This window comes from Ictalurus furcatus, chromosome 23 (genome assembly GCF_023375685.1).
Source record: "Ictalurus furcatus strain D&B chromosome 23, Billie_1.0, whole genome shotgun sequence".
NCBI classification, from domain to species: domain Eukaryota; kingdom Metazoa; phylum Chordata; class Actinopteri; order Siluriformes; family Ictaluridae; genus Ictalurus; species Ictalurus furcatus.
Window position 1 is genome coordinate 6496151 of NC_071277.1, and position 13625 is coordinate 6509775.

Here is a 13625-nt window from a genome sequence, read left to right on the forward strand (position 1 = left end):
TCTCTCTCCTCATGTCTCACACATTCTCTCGTTATATCTCACTTTCTCTCTCTTTATATCTCACACACTCTCCTCATTTCTCACACGTTCTCTCTTTAGACCTCATTCTTTCTCTTTAGGTATTTTATATACTTATAAATGTTATATATTTTTCTGTTTAGGCCTATATATTTTAATATCACTCTCTTCCCATGTCTCACCCACTCTCTTTATTTCTCACTCTCTCCCTATATCTCACTTTTTGTCTCCGTATATCTCATTCTCTCTCCTTATATATCAATCTCTGACCCTTTATATCTCACTGTCTCTCTGTTTATATCACACTCTCTCTTCTTATAGCTCATGCTCTGTCATTATATCTCACTCTATCCTCCTGTGTCACATTACTTCTGCTTATATTTCACTCTCTCTCATTATATTTCACTCTGTCTATTTTATATCTGTGTTTCCTCACCTCTGCCGACGGCATGCACAACAGATGGGCCGAAGCCACGGATCTGAAAGCCCAGCCCATCCGCTGAGTCTGGGATCTTCACAGTTCTGAACACACACACACACACACACACACACACAAACACACACACACACAGAGGAAAAAAGCAAACAAATGTACCACAGCAACATGACATCCATGAACAACAAATCTTATATTGAAATCATTTAATAATTTATTCGTTGTAACAAGCTATTAATTAATGAAGCCATATGAAGTGAAATATAACAGAGGATGTTTATTAGGTAGAATTTAATACTAAGTTTTCCATTAAGCCTGGGCTAATTAGCGATCAGGGAAAGCTAACTCTCACTGACTATGCTTATTTCTAGTCACATGAAAAATACTGTGGATATTTCCTCAGTGGATATTTATTCAGCACTGCATTGCAGTGCTGAATAAATGGTGACCTGTATTAACATGGGCAGACTTCGCTTTTTGCTGTACGTACTCTCGAGGTTTGGTGCTGACCAGCACTCGAAGAGGACCCTTGCTGCTGAAACACTGCTTGAGAAATGCTTCCACTTCATGGAACGGCCTCAAGAAAACCAGGTCTCCGTTGATAGCAAAGATCTTCTTCCCCACCTCCATCCCAGCCATCTGAACACATAAACAAAAATAAATAAACAATCATCCTTTTAAAAGAGTAAACCTCAGCACACAGATACATTTTAGATATCAGTTCTCTGGTAGGTCATTTTTTTTACTGTTATTTCTGACATTTTTCTTCTCTCAGATTTCTCATTTTTGGTCATATCACCTTTGATCCTGAAAATCTTTTTTTCCTAATGAGCAACTGCATGCGTTCATTATCCTTCCTTTACACCAATATCCTGTAACGTAACCCATCATGCCCTTTAAACCTTTCTGAGCTCTGGGATATATCACTGGCAATACATTTCAAGCCAATATCAAGTTAACAGGCTTATAGAGACATTTTCTCTGAAAGCGTGCTAAAAAAAACCTCTTCCTCGGGTTCCTCTGATTACTTAAATTAAAGATCTAATTTACTTTAAGATTCAAAATCTTTCATCGCAATACGCCACTTCCTCCGCTCGGTTCTCAGTGGAGCTCGCTGATTTTGGTGAACGAAACACCCACACGTCGCTCGTGCTATTGTACATACCTCCATCGCTCACCCACGACATGTCGCTCTGTTTTCCTGAGAAAACGCAGGCGAGCCGAACGCTTCCCTCCTGTGCCGATTCAGCATTCTATAAAACGGAAAGCTGGCCTTTCCTTTCCCTTGTTCTCTCTCTCTCTTTCCTGTCTACAGCTCATGCATCATGCTGCGTGTATGTCAGATGTGGAGTGTTTTTTTACGAGATGGCCCTTTATCTATGCGAGTACAGAGTTGAAGCATATTGCCCGATTTAACAGCTCCGTATTGGAAGCATGAACTGCGACTCCACATCTTCACACACACACGGCATCACTTCAGATCTGGACAGCATCGCCAAACCATCCCCCATTAGGACCGATCGTGTTTCCGCAACCTCAGATAGCGGAGACTTATTTAATCGAGTCAAGATTCAAAAGCACTTAAGAAAGAAAAAAAAGAACACTTTTAAAGCTTTCTATTTCTGTCTGACCGCAAGATTTAAACATCAAACTGCCTTCTAACACGGACGGAATTCAATCTGAAAGCAATAAACCCTGCGATCACAGCCTTGGGGTCTGACCGTGGGACTTTCTCATGAATTAACATTTGAACAACTGCATCTCAAACTCAGGTTCAGCATCTCACAATAGATGTTAATAGAGTTAATAGAGTGTAATCAGAATTTTGATTCGACAAATATTTTCCTTGTAAACCACCGCCGACTTCAGTTTAACCTGTAATCTGAAATACGCAGCCCTATGAATACTCTATTAATCTGGTCCTCTGGTTACAATCGTATAAAAACACTCCAAAACTCGATAACATTCTTATCTTTAGGCAGCCACAGCTAAAATTGTGCCTTTGGAGAAAAATAAAACCTCTTATTTTGCCAAAATTGAAAGAAAAGGAATCATCACATGTATTACTCTGAACGTAGGTAAAGATTAGGATTATAATTTTGTTCAGCCAGCAAATTTTCCTTATAGGCTAGCTACGTACACCGTGAGGTAAGATTAGCTAGCCAATCACCATGATGTCATCAAAAAAGCTGATGGTTATGTGGTTGGATTTTGTTCGATTTTATACTCAAGTTATAAGAAATTGAAAGTTAAAAAAAAAAAGTTGTATAATCGATGTTAAAGTTCAATTTAAACCTTCGGAACTTTTCATACAGTTAAGTAATACGAATTATTACGTATTTTCGAAACTTCGATAGGTCAGTGACAGATCGAACTTTTTCTCCAAATGAAGAACAGATTTACATATCTTAGTGATTTGATTTTGTCTCGTAGCTGAGACATACGAATATTTGACGTATTTTCGAATTATTACAAATTACGAAAAACGAATTATTCCGAATTTTCGAAAAACTTCTCGAGAATTTCAGGAAACTTTGACAGATCGGTGACAGATCGAACTTTTTCTCCAAACGAAGAACAGATTTACAAATCTTACTGATTTGATTTTGTCTCGTAGCTAAGAGATACGAATGTTTTACGGATTTTCGAATTATTAAGAATTAGGAAAAACGAATTTTCGAAAAACTTCTCGAGAATTTCAAGAAACTTCGACAGATCGAACTTTTTCTCCAAACGAAGAACAGATTTACAAATCTTACTGATTTGATTTTGTCTCGTAGCTAAGAGATAGCCAGAAGACATTCTGTGGTGAAAATCTGCATGACTCGAGTAGTCCATAAACTAAGTTGCGAAAGGTTTAGGCTTGGTGTTTGTACTGTATGTTTTCCTATGATATAATCAACCTCATTTATTCAGATTTATAAACATTTCTCATGAGAACTGGTTGTAGCATTTACCGGCTACAAAAGTGCTAGTTAGGTTTAGGGTTTAATTAGTTAGCTAGCTAGGTATTTGATTTAGCAAATATTACTCTATTTGTGCTCACAACAGAAAAAAAATATATAGCTGCTGCTAGGTTTGAAATCCTTTCTTGAGTAAACTAGCGAGCATAATGACGAGACGCCGAGGTGTAACGACATTGAAGGGTGTCCCAGATGCAATACTGTAACATCATGGAAAAGTTGCTTCAGAAAAAGCTTTAGAAATATATCCGAGCATTAAAAAATTCCAGACCACCCGCTGCGGAGATGAGGAAGAGGAGAATTTGCATACTTGCCTCTGCGTGAGAGCCTTTCTCCACCGACTTGATAATTGGAACTCTGTTACGATCCTCCAGGGTGAAGCCGTATCCTCCATCACTAGGCCTTATCTACAGGGAATAGTGCACAGAGTTTATGACTATGCTATGCGCTATGCTAACGTACATAAGTGCTACTCGCTACATCGGGGATACTTGAGATGAGTTGAGCTTGCGCTTTGCAGATAACCTCTAGGTAAACAACAGCTTTGATACTAATATATGTGAATCGTGATCGTCTGCTTCATTACATTTCTAAACCCTAAAGCGTATATTAGGGTTGATCGTGTGACACGTCAGCGAAAGATCATCTGTTTATACTTACGTTTCATGACAAGTTATTTCCTATTATCACGTAATGCATGTTATGGCAGCTATGTACACAATCGTTCCTTCACCACTGTGTCTTTTTTTCTCACTCTTGCAAAGACAAAAATGCAGCTTTTCATGTTAAAGCGAAAGCATTATTGTTATTATAGAAAATTGTTGTTTTTTTTGACTCATCTGTGCTTTGCATTTTGCATTCAATTCATATTCAGAAGGCTTTATTGGATTTTTGTTTCCAAATCATTTCCAAAAGACAAACATGTATCGCGTCCGATCAGAGTTCAGGATCTGATTTAATGATCGACTTTCCAACATTTAATACTCGTTCTATCTATGCAAGATAACTAGAAATATGTATGGTGTGGTTTTACAGCTTGGCCTGCTATGCATTTTTTCCCCAGCAGACATCAAATCCCTGAACAGTGAACAGTGGACTAGTTCAACAAACAGACTTCATGTTAAAACCATAATGAACCATCTTTTACTTTCACGCTATCCGTCATTACCCAGATGAGGACGGGTTTCCTTCTGAGTCTGGTTCCTCTCAAGGTTTCTTCCTCGTATCATCTTAGGGAGTTTTTCCCTCGCCACCCTCACCAGCGGCTCGCTCAATAGGGATAAATTCACACGCTTAAAACCTGTATCCTGTGTTTTAATGTTTCTATAAAGCTGCTTTGAGACAATGTCCACTATTAAAGCGCTATACAAATCAAATTGAATCGAATGGAATGCCCATAAATAATCTGAAATAACATTGTTGAAATCTAATTTTCCTGTTTTAATTAAAACTAACTTATACAACAGGCCACTTCTATTTAACTCACAGGGGGCTTGTTTTTTTGAGTCTCAGTCCGCTTCACATTTCATCAAAATTCCACGGTTAGTGCTGTGCTGTGCTGTATCTCTTCACAACTTCATTCGGCTATAGCACGCGTGACCTCCAAGCCGAGCCAATCGCCTCGGCAATTTTTAAACAAAGTTGGCCCAAACTCAAACTTGAGGAACGCTCCAAATGAGCAGAGCCGTGTGACCGGACAGAACGGCACAGCAGCACACACACAGCACCGTAAACGATACCGGCTGTGAGAAGTCACAGCCGCTCATCACTCACCAGCAGAGACTTAGCGATGACATTTTCGACTATTTTCAGATCGTGCTTCATGGGCTTGTGCTTGGTGTTCGATCCCTCCATCTCTTCGTCGGCGAAGAAGCGGAACAAAAGGGGCTCGTCCTTGAACTCGCTCTTCTCCAGCACTGTGAAAGAAAGAAGTGAGAATTAAACCGTGTTCTGTATTCGGTCTGCATGTCCGGAAATGTTTTATTCCTTTTCTTTCATATTACAGCAATTTGCTTTACAATTGATCATTATTTAAAGAACACCACATCGTAGTTTTTATCCATTTATAGTTACATTTCATGTTGGGGAACATTTGCGAGATATTCACAGCTATAAACAGCCGTTCCTTCACCGAGCCTCTCTTTTTTTCCCTCTCTCTTAAAGTAAATAAGACAAAAACGAAACTTGTCGTGTTAGTGAACAGACGTTCTTTGGTACACGTTTATGCTTTCGTGCTCGAGCTCTGATTTTTGGTTTTTATTCTCAGGCACAAGCCTGTTTCTGTTAGAGAGACTCATATAATTTGGGGAAAAAAGAGCTGAAGTGCTGAAAGGCAATGGGGAAGGGCAGTTTGGGCCTCTCTCTCTCTCTCTCTCTCTCTCTCTTTCTCTCTCTCTCGGTCAGGAGGGTGGGAGTTTCACGCTGCTGAGAAAAACCCATGCCTTTTTTAAAAGCCTGTCTCCAGAGCAACACGACCTAAATTGTGATTTTTTTTCTTTCCACATGCATAATACCCCCAGTGAGGGAAAAAAAAATAGGAGCAATATTTTTCTCCTTATTTTCCTCATTTAACAAGATCAGATATAACGTCAACGGTCTTAATAGTGTACAGTATATAAACAAGTGTAATAACTCATCGGCACGAACACCGGCGATCAAATCTGGCGCCGATCGATGGAAATAGATCCATCGGCGTCATTACGATCCATATATTCTGTAATTTGTCGCCTAATTGTGGGCAGTTGGGCGCAGATCTATCCAAACCCTAATAACAAATGAAGTGTGAGTCATGCATGATGTGGAGTTTGGCACACTGTGGCTCCAGTCTTAAAATATACGGCTTGGCTTCAGTAAACATGCGGTCACTATGGTGACGGCCCCTTCGCTGAAGCTCACGATCACTTGGGCTAATTGGAAGAAATTCACAATGATTGGCTCTAACGTAAGATTCTGTTTGGGAGGCAAAATAACACGGGATCGAGTCGGCGAACACAACGAAGCTGTTGTTTTCTGCAGTGTACGCACGTAGTGCCTTGGAAGAAAGAGAAAGAAAGAGGGATGCCAGTCATACCATGATGCATGAATCCATTGTCGCACAGCTCCACCCCCAAGATCAGCGCTTCTTCTCTTGTTCGACAGTCACCCTTGAAAGAGAGAGGGGTGGGGAAAAAAAATGACAGCTTTCATTGTCTGCCAAGCACTGTCAAACCACCGCGTCTCTCACAGTCTGTCTGTTTACACCGAACACAAGTCGAACACGTTTACGTCAAAAACGACCCGACCGAGAACAACCGAAAAGGGTTGGCTCATAGCTCGGGGTCATGCAGTGACACGCATGAAGAAGAGATGTACGTTTCAATTGACCACGTTTAAACCTTCATGACATGAGCAATAAAAATCTCTGAAGGAGACTATAAAAGGCTGCCGTCCCTATATCCCCACCCCTCCCCCACTCTAGGAAAAAAATAGTCAAAATGTCTGCATTGTTAAAATCCAACCATTGTTGTGCAGAGTTGTGCGATTGAGCCTGAAGTGTTTATTTTTTCCGCTCATACCACAGCAATCTGCCAATGATTACTATTTTATATTAACTGAAGAACAACGTCATATTTTTAAAAATCCATTTATAGTTTAAAAATCACAAATCCACTCAGCGCATGGTACGCTTCCCAGAGTTTTTTTTTTGTGACACGTTTTTGTTTTGACTTCAGTCCTGACTCCACCCCCTAACTTGCCATTGGCTTAGTTCCTGATTGGGTTCACCTATCCTCCATTTAGATCTCGGTCAATTTGTCTATTTACTGTACAGTATACCTTTATTTTCCTGTATCTACTGTAGTTGCTAAGCCTACAGATTATTCTCATCTGCTCTCTTCTGTTATTGGACCCATGCGAAATATAGAAGCCGCCGAATTTACGCTCTTGCGTCCTGCCTCTAAACAATGCACGTTACAGGAAGGTATACTTCGGTCGTTCGCCTCACCAGCCTCTCTTTTGCTTTCTTTCTCAGTTCTGTTACTCAGAAAAGCGCAAATTCCTCTGTCTTGAAAAAAGTTCCCTTATCAGAAAACATGACAGTTTAACAACTACAATTACAACCGAAAACGAACTGTATGTTGATACGTGAAATTCTGGAGGGAACGTCGGACGGCGTGGCGCGGTGACGTAATGACGTGTGCCGTTAATCGATCTATGTTCTATAACATGTAAAACGGGTACATGAAAGGACTATTCTAAATGCAACTCATGTAAACACCTTAATCAGAATATTGTCTAATTCAGAATAAGGTCAATAATTAGATTACTGCTGTCCATGTAAACGTAGTCACTGACACCTGCAACGATGTGATTAACAAAGAAAGTTAAGCTTATTCTTGGAGTCAGTGTAGTTTTATAGCATTTCCAGGGTTCTTTAATGACATTTAGAAAAAGCTATACATAATAAAAAATAGAGCACTGCATCTGTGTATGGTGTACTTTAAATGCATGACTGTGTTTTTAGGCAAGACTAACCATCTGCTAAACGTTAAAAGTCTGTAAATGACTGTAAAGTTGCTCTGCTGTTTAAACAGACAGTGTACGCACAGTACAAGACGAGCATTAATCCACCCACCCTCCTTTTTACGATTCGACCACTGTCTCCATTCTGATGTCTTCGGTTTTGTTACGCTTCGTTACCAGAAAAGAAAAAAACCACCCTGTGGTCGGGCTGTGGTTCACTGTTCTGTCATATTTCATTTTATAGGCTTTTTTTTTTAAACCACAGCCGTCTATTACTTTCATTCTTTTGATCATTTCATAGTGACTTTCCATTTTCCATGCAGGCAAATATCACTACATTAGAACTGTGGTCTTACCTGTGCTATGAGCCAGTCGATCAACTTGTTGGCCATCACTACAGATTTGTATGTTCTTAAATGGTAATCTTTATCCCTGAATGAACATAGAAAAAAACAATAGTTACTTACAAACAGAAAGGAAGTTATTTTAACCTGAACCATGACCCGAGGTCTGAGCTTTAACGTCTTAACAAGGCTGTTGAGAAAGCTGAACTTTACTTTTACATCCCGACAACGATTTCCTCTCCATCCATCACGACTCAAGCTCCTCACCCTGACTCCCTGACACCCCCCCCCAGCCCCCCCCCTCGCCCGCCACACTTTCTCCTCCATTTAAAATCCTGAGTGGAGTAAGGATGGGCGATATGGACTTAAAACTATATCATGATATTTTCTGGTATTAATTGCGATAACGATATCAGTGACGATATAAATATAGTACCGTTCACCACTGTTTTCGGCTATAAGTGACAGCTGCATGCAGTCCTGAGAGCCTCAGAAACATGAACACTGATCTAAAAGTAAAACTGATTGATTTTCTGTAACCAAACCGGTTCCAGATTGTAGAGGTACAGTAGATCCTCGTTTAGCGATCAACTCCTCCTCAGCTTCACGTCCGCCTTCCGCCGGACTTGTTTTCGCTCTGCACGTGCGCTGCGAACGGGTCGCAGACCATCGCATGCAGAAACACGTCATCGACTAGGCTTTATTGTTATTATCGCTGGAAGACCGATTCTTATCATGGGAAGAATTTCTACCGGTATATCACAAACGATAAGATATCGCCCTTCCCTAGAGTAGAGCCATTCTGAAGCATGGTTGTGTAATTAACATCAACATTCTTAAAGAGCTGAGGATCTCGATCAGCTTTGAAAGTCGTCTGAATTGTGAGCAAATGAGTGACCAAAAGGTGTTTCCAATTTTCTGCCATTCACAGCATGATAACGTAGTCAAAAAATATCATGGTATCATGGTTTTTTTTTGTGGGATGAGAACCCCTGAATTTAAAAAAAAAACGTTGAAGTAATTGTCCAATCAGACACCGAGACAGAACGTGAAAGTCTGATATAGAATTTAGTTGAAGTATGCTGAATTTTCACTTGCTTTAAAAACATGCTAACCAAAATCAACTCAAAAGCCAAAAGAAACTCAGAAACTGCTATTTGCCCTCTCTACACTGCAAGTGTTCAATGTTATAAGGGCAACTTCTCTCAACCCCACATTGTTGACAATGGAACATTTTCAAGATCCTTAAAGTTGCTCTTGGCAGCTTCCACCTCATGATTCATTTATCTTTAAAGATCCATTATTTTTTTTAAAAAATAGAGGGATCAAGAGGTAATAGAGAGCTGAACTGGTGGTAAGTTTTACAATCGTTCAACCAGCTGAGGTCATAAGGTAGAACCGGCAATTGAGAATGCGGTTTGGGGGGCTGTGGGTTTGAAACTGGGGCTGGATAAAACCCGGGAACCTGGGAATTTACAATGAAACGGAGCTGAGATTTTTCCCATGAAGCCAGGAATCTCCTGAGGTACATTCAGTGTACTAGGCTTAAGGACTGGCTTTGGATGTGATTAATAAAGAAATTTAATCTTTGAAATCGAGCTGAGAAAACTACATTGATGACTCCAGGTAGAAGGTAGAACCACCAATCGAGTACTCGGTTTGGTGGGATGGGGGTGGGGTTGGGTTTGGGGGCGGATAAAACCTGGGAATTTACAATAAAATGGAGCTGAGATTTTCCCATGAAAAGGTACACTCAGTGTACTAGGCTAGAGGACTGGCTTTCCCGAAATCCCTGCCTTCTATACACACAAACAAACCCAGACAAGTATAGTCTAAATCATCTACAATGCACAGTATGATGAGGGTGGATACCAATATCACCATTTTGGACTTTCATCAAAGTAAGTTCCGTTTTCACAGAGGAGCTTCTGTGACACAAAGTTTTCGGTTCCTTTACATACTATAATTTTCCTCGCAGCATTCAGAGTCTCTTGGGACGTTTTGGCACTGGTTCGTACCCCCGCTCGCCTAGTGCCATATATTTTAACCACCATGACTTGTTCATCCTAGCCTCAACCCAAAGCTGTCACAAATGAAGGGAAGGCAGCGGCACAGCGGGCAGCCATACGCCTGGCACAAACACAATGTAATCTACCAAAGCAGCAGGCACAAATAGGTCACTCGAACCCTTCATCGCCTTTTTGGCCTGCCCAATAACGACTGTGACCATGCTCCTATGCTGTTCTTAACATCTTTCTTTGTCAGCACTGGGTTCAAACTGAGGACTGATTTTCTTTCCAGGACTTTAGGGGCCTGTGGGCTGAGACAAGCCCAAGATTTACGGCTCCTTTTGTGGGTTTTGTTTGGGCCTGTGCCCCCTCTGGAGCTCCCTTTCCACAAGGAGATTCTCGCTAATTAGAATGCAATCCAGAGAAGGCTGTATGAGAAACAGAAATCAGGGAGTCTGCAGCATATACACCGACTCATACACTCAATATGCGTAAACAGAAGGCATAGCCATGTCTAACACACACACACACACACACACACACACAGCCTCCAACGCATATGTCCTTGCAATCACTCAATTAAGAATGCATATATAGTCTGCATATACTCTGACACATGCAATCAAATGACAAAATACAGTCTGTCTTTAAAAAAAATAAAAAATAAAAATACAGGAAGTGAGGCACAATAAGCAACCCAGTAGTACATCAAGAAATGTATTGAATCTGTGCCAGTCCAGACTTACCTTCCTTACTCTCCTCCATACTTAGCCGTTAGTTTAAATCATTTATACGTTATAGTTACTGAATAATATGATTTAAACTAAGCACACGAATACTAAACACCTAACATTTAGTCATCTGAACACGTCTTTAGGTGACCGGAAGATATGAACACACACTAACACAGCTAGCTAATTGCTAAAGCTAACAGTTTAGCTAGTTATCATGTAGCTAAGTCTTTTAGAGGCAATTAGACAAAGGCATAGTGAAAAAAACAATCTGGGAGATCAACATTTACCTCAGAGAAATTGTTCAGTTTCGAAGGAAAGCCTCTGCATGGGTATAATTACACTGTAATTCACTTAGCATACAGTAGATTAGCATAATTCACTGATCTAGCTTACACTGGTGGAGTCAGTGTTTTGTTAAAACATACTGTAAGTACTCATAGGAGAAAATGATGACTTCTAAAGAGAAGAATACCATTAAAGTGAGCCGTTCGTGTCAACGTTTCATAACAACGATGAGTATTTTTCCGAGTTGTCCCACATGACACTCTAACCCTTGCAAAAATGGTTTGTTACACTACCATAGTAGGATGATTGTAACTATGGCTAATATCATTCAATATTCAGATATACTATGACATTTACAATCTACAAAAGAATGTTACGACTATCATGGTAACGTAAAAATGCTAAAATACATGGTTCCACCATGACAGTTTTACCACAGTACATTTTATGGTAATATCATGCTACTTTTTTTGCCAACCAAGGAAGTACGCTATACGGAACTCAAAAACATGCAGCGCACACTCCTTTTCCTCAAATACAGCTGGTGTATCGTAGTGGAAAATGTGTGTAATCACACAAAAAATAAAGTGCTTCAAGACTCTTTTAACAACGCATCAAGCAAAAGAAATTTCATTTCACGTGATCAATGGGCTTCCCAAAATCTCTGCACCTGTTGTATTGTCTTCTTACGCTAGCAACAGATAAAGACTCAATGATAAAGAGGGACTGGTAACTTATAGGCCTCAAGTGTTTGCTTAATTGCCCTTACATTGTGTTTAACTACTCTGATGAATGGAAACGTTGTTTGTGGACTTCAATACGGCTTCTCGGTGACTAAATACACCCAGAATGGCAGGACTGGTCCATCACACCAGCCAGACGAATGAAAAACACCATTAGCACGCTATGCTTACCATCTGTTCCCAAACAGACCAAATGCCTCATTGACCATTCAGCTTAGCCTGTGAAAGGCAAATGAAGTGGGATTTTGTCTCTCGAAGTAAAGAGTCTGTAAATATCATGAAAGCGCTCTCGACGCTGTTTTAAAATAAACAATACACTATAAAGCAGGCAGATGGGCAGCCGGCTCACGTAGTCTTAATAACCTTCAGTGTGTAGCTAATCTGTAAACATGATGAGACCTGGAAGAATGAGTAGGAATGGATGCAAGACTTCCAGATTAGCATTCATTAATAAAAGCGTGGGCTGGCTAACATGAAACTCTAGGTAAAATGCAAATATGAAGAATAGAATATGTCGAAGAGGCCGGTAGTTAAATGACGAAAAATCTGAAGCCATTTTAAAAGGAGCTGTTGATAGCAGATGGGGGTGGAGTCTGTTTTAGGGCCAGAAAAAAAAAAAAAAAAAAAAAGCCTGAAATAAAGAAACTAACAATATCTATTTCATGGTAATGATGCAAATTAAAAAACAACAACAACAACAACTCTAGGTAAACTGTAAATAAATATGAGTAGTTAAATGTTGGTAGTTAAATGATGAAAAATTAGGAGGTGTTTGTAGCAGATGGGGTCAGAATTGAGGCGGAGCCTGAATTAAATGCACTAAGAAGATTTACTGCATTAAAATAATACAAACAGCATCACCCCCCCCCCCCCCCAAAAAAAAGAATCTTTAGAATTATACAATTACCCCCAGTCTATAAGCACTTTTACAGTGTACAAATTGAACCTTTAGGATAACAAAACCATGTCCACAGCATTGCAAGTTAGGATGCATGGTAAGGAAGTTTAAAATAAAAGAAATACTTGCCAGTGCACTTTTTTTTTTTATTACAATAAAAGGCATTTTAGTTGCAGCACAGTGTCCTGCTGCTATATTTAGAGAGGAATAAGTAGCAGCAGGAATTCAATTGCAGCTGACTGCTCTGACACACACACACACACACACACACACACACACAGAGATGTAATGAGGCTGAACTGAAAGAGCAGGTCTTTTACCTGATCACTGGTGTGAAGAGACTGTGGAGCCGGCAGAACAGCCTCACACCCTGAGGCAGGGCAAGAGATAGCGAGACAAAGGACAGTCGTTTAATAAACAAGTCTGCTATTTTGCAAAGAAGAGAAACCGTGAGGGGTTTTGTAAAGTTACCTTGGAGATGACATCCTGCATGTCGCTGCGCGGATGGTACGTGCCGTCGTCGTAGCGGAAACGATAGAGCAACGGCTCGGGTTTGAACTGGTGCTTGTCCGTGACTGTAAAGGGAGGAAGAAGTGGGGGAAGAAGTGGGGAAAGAAGTCATTAAATTAAGTGAATTGGTTACAGTAATGAATAATGGCCTGTTTAGTTCTTACTCAGCAGATTCAGCCTCAACC

General features: G+C 40.2%; 1 protein-coding gene across 1 annotated transcript in view; it reads right to left on the reverse strand.

The window, feature by feature from the left end:
* prex2 (phosphatidylinositol-3,4,5-trisphosphate-dependent Rac exchange factor 2) overlaps positions 1-13625 on the reverse strand; it is a 122373-nt gene that overhangs the window by 61189 nt on the left and 47559 nt on the right. Inside the window, exons 12-19 of the mRNA XM_053612227.1 lie at positions 13402-13505; positions 13251-13300; positions 8274-8349; positions 6488-6560; positions 5191-5333; positions 3732-3824; positions 945-1093; positions 455-540 (exon numbers count right to left, since the gene is read on the reverse strand). Of these exons, the coding sequence (XP_053468202.1) occupies positions 455-540; positions 945-1093; positions 3732-3824; positions 5191-5333; positions 6488-6560; positions 8274-8349; positions 13251-13300; positions 13402-13505 (774 nt within the window). The remainder of the gene's footprint in view (positions 1-454; positions 541-944; positions 1094-3731; positions 3825-5190; positions 5334-6487; positions 6561-8273; positions 8350-13250; positions 13301-13401; positions 13506-13625) is intronic.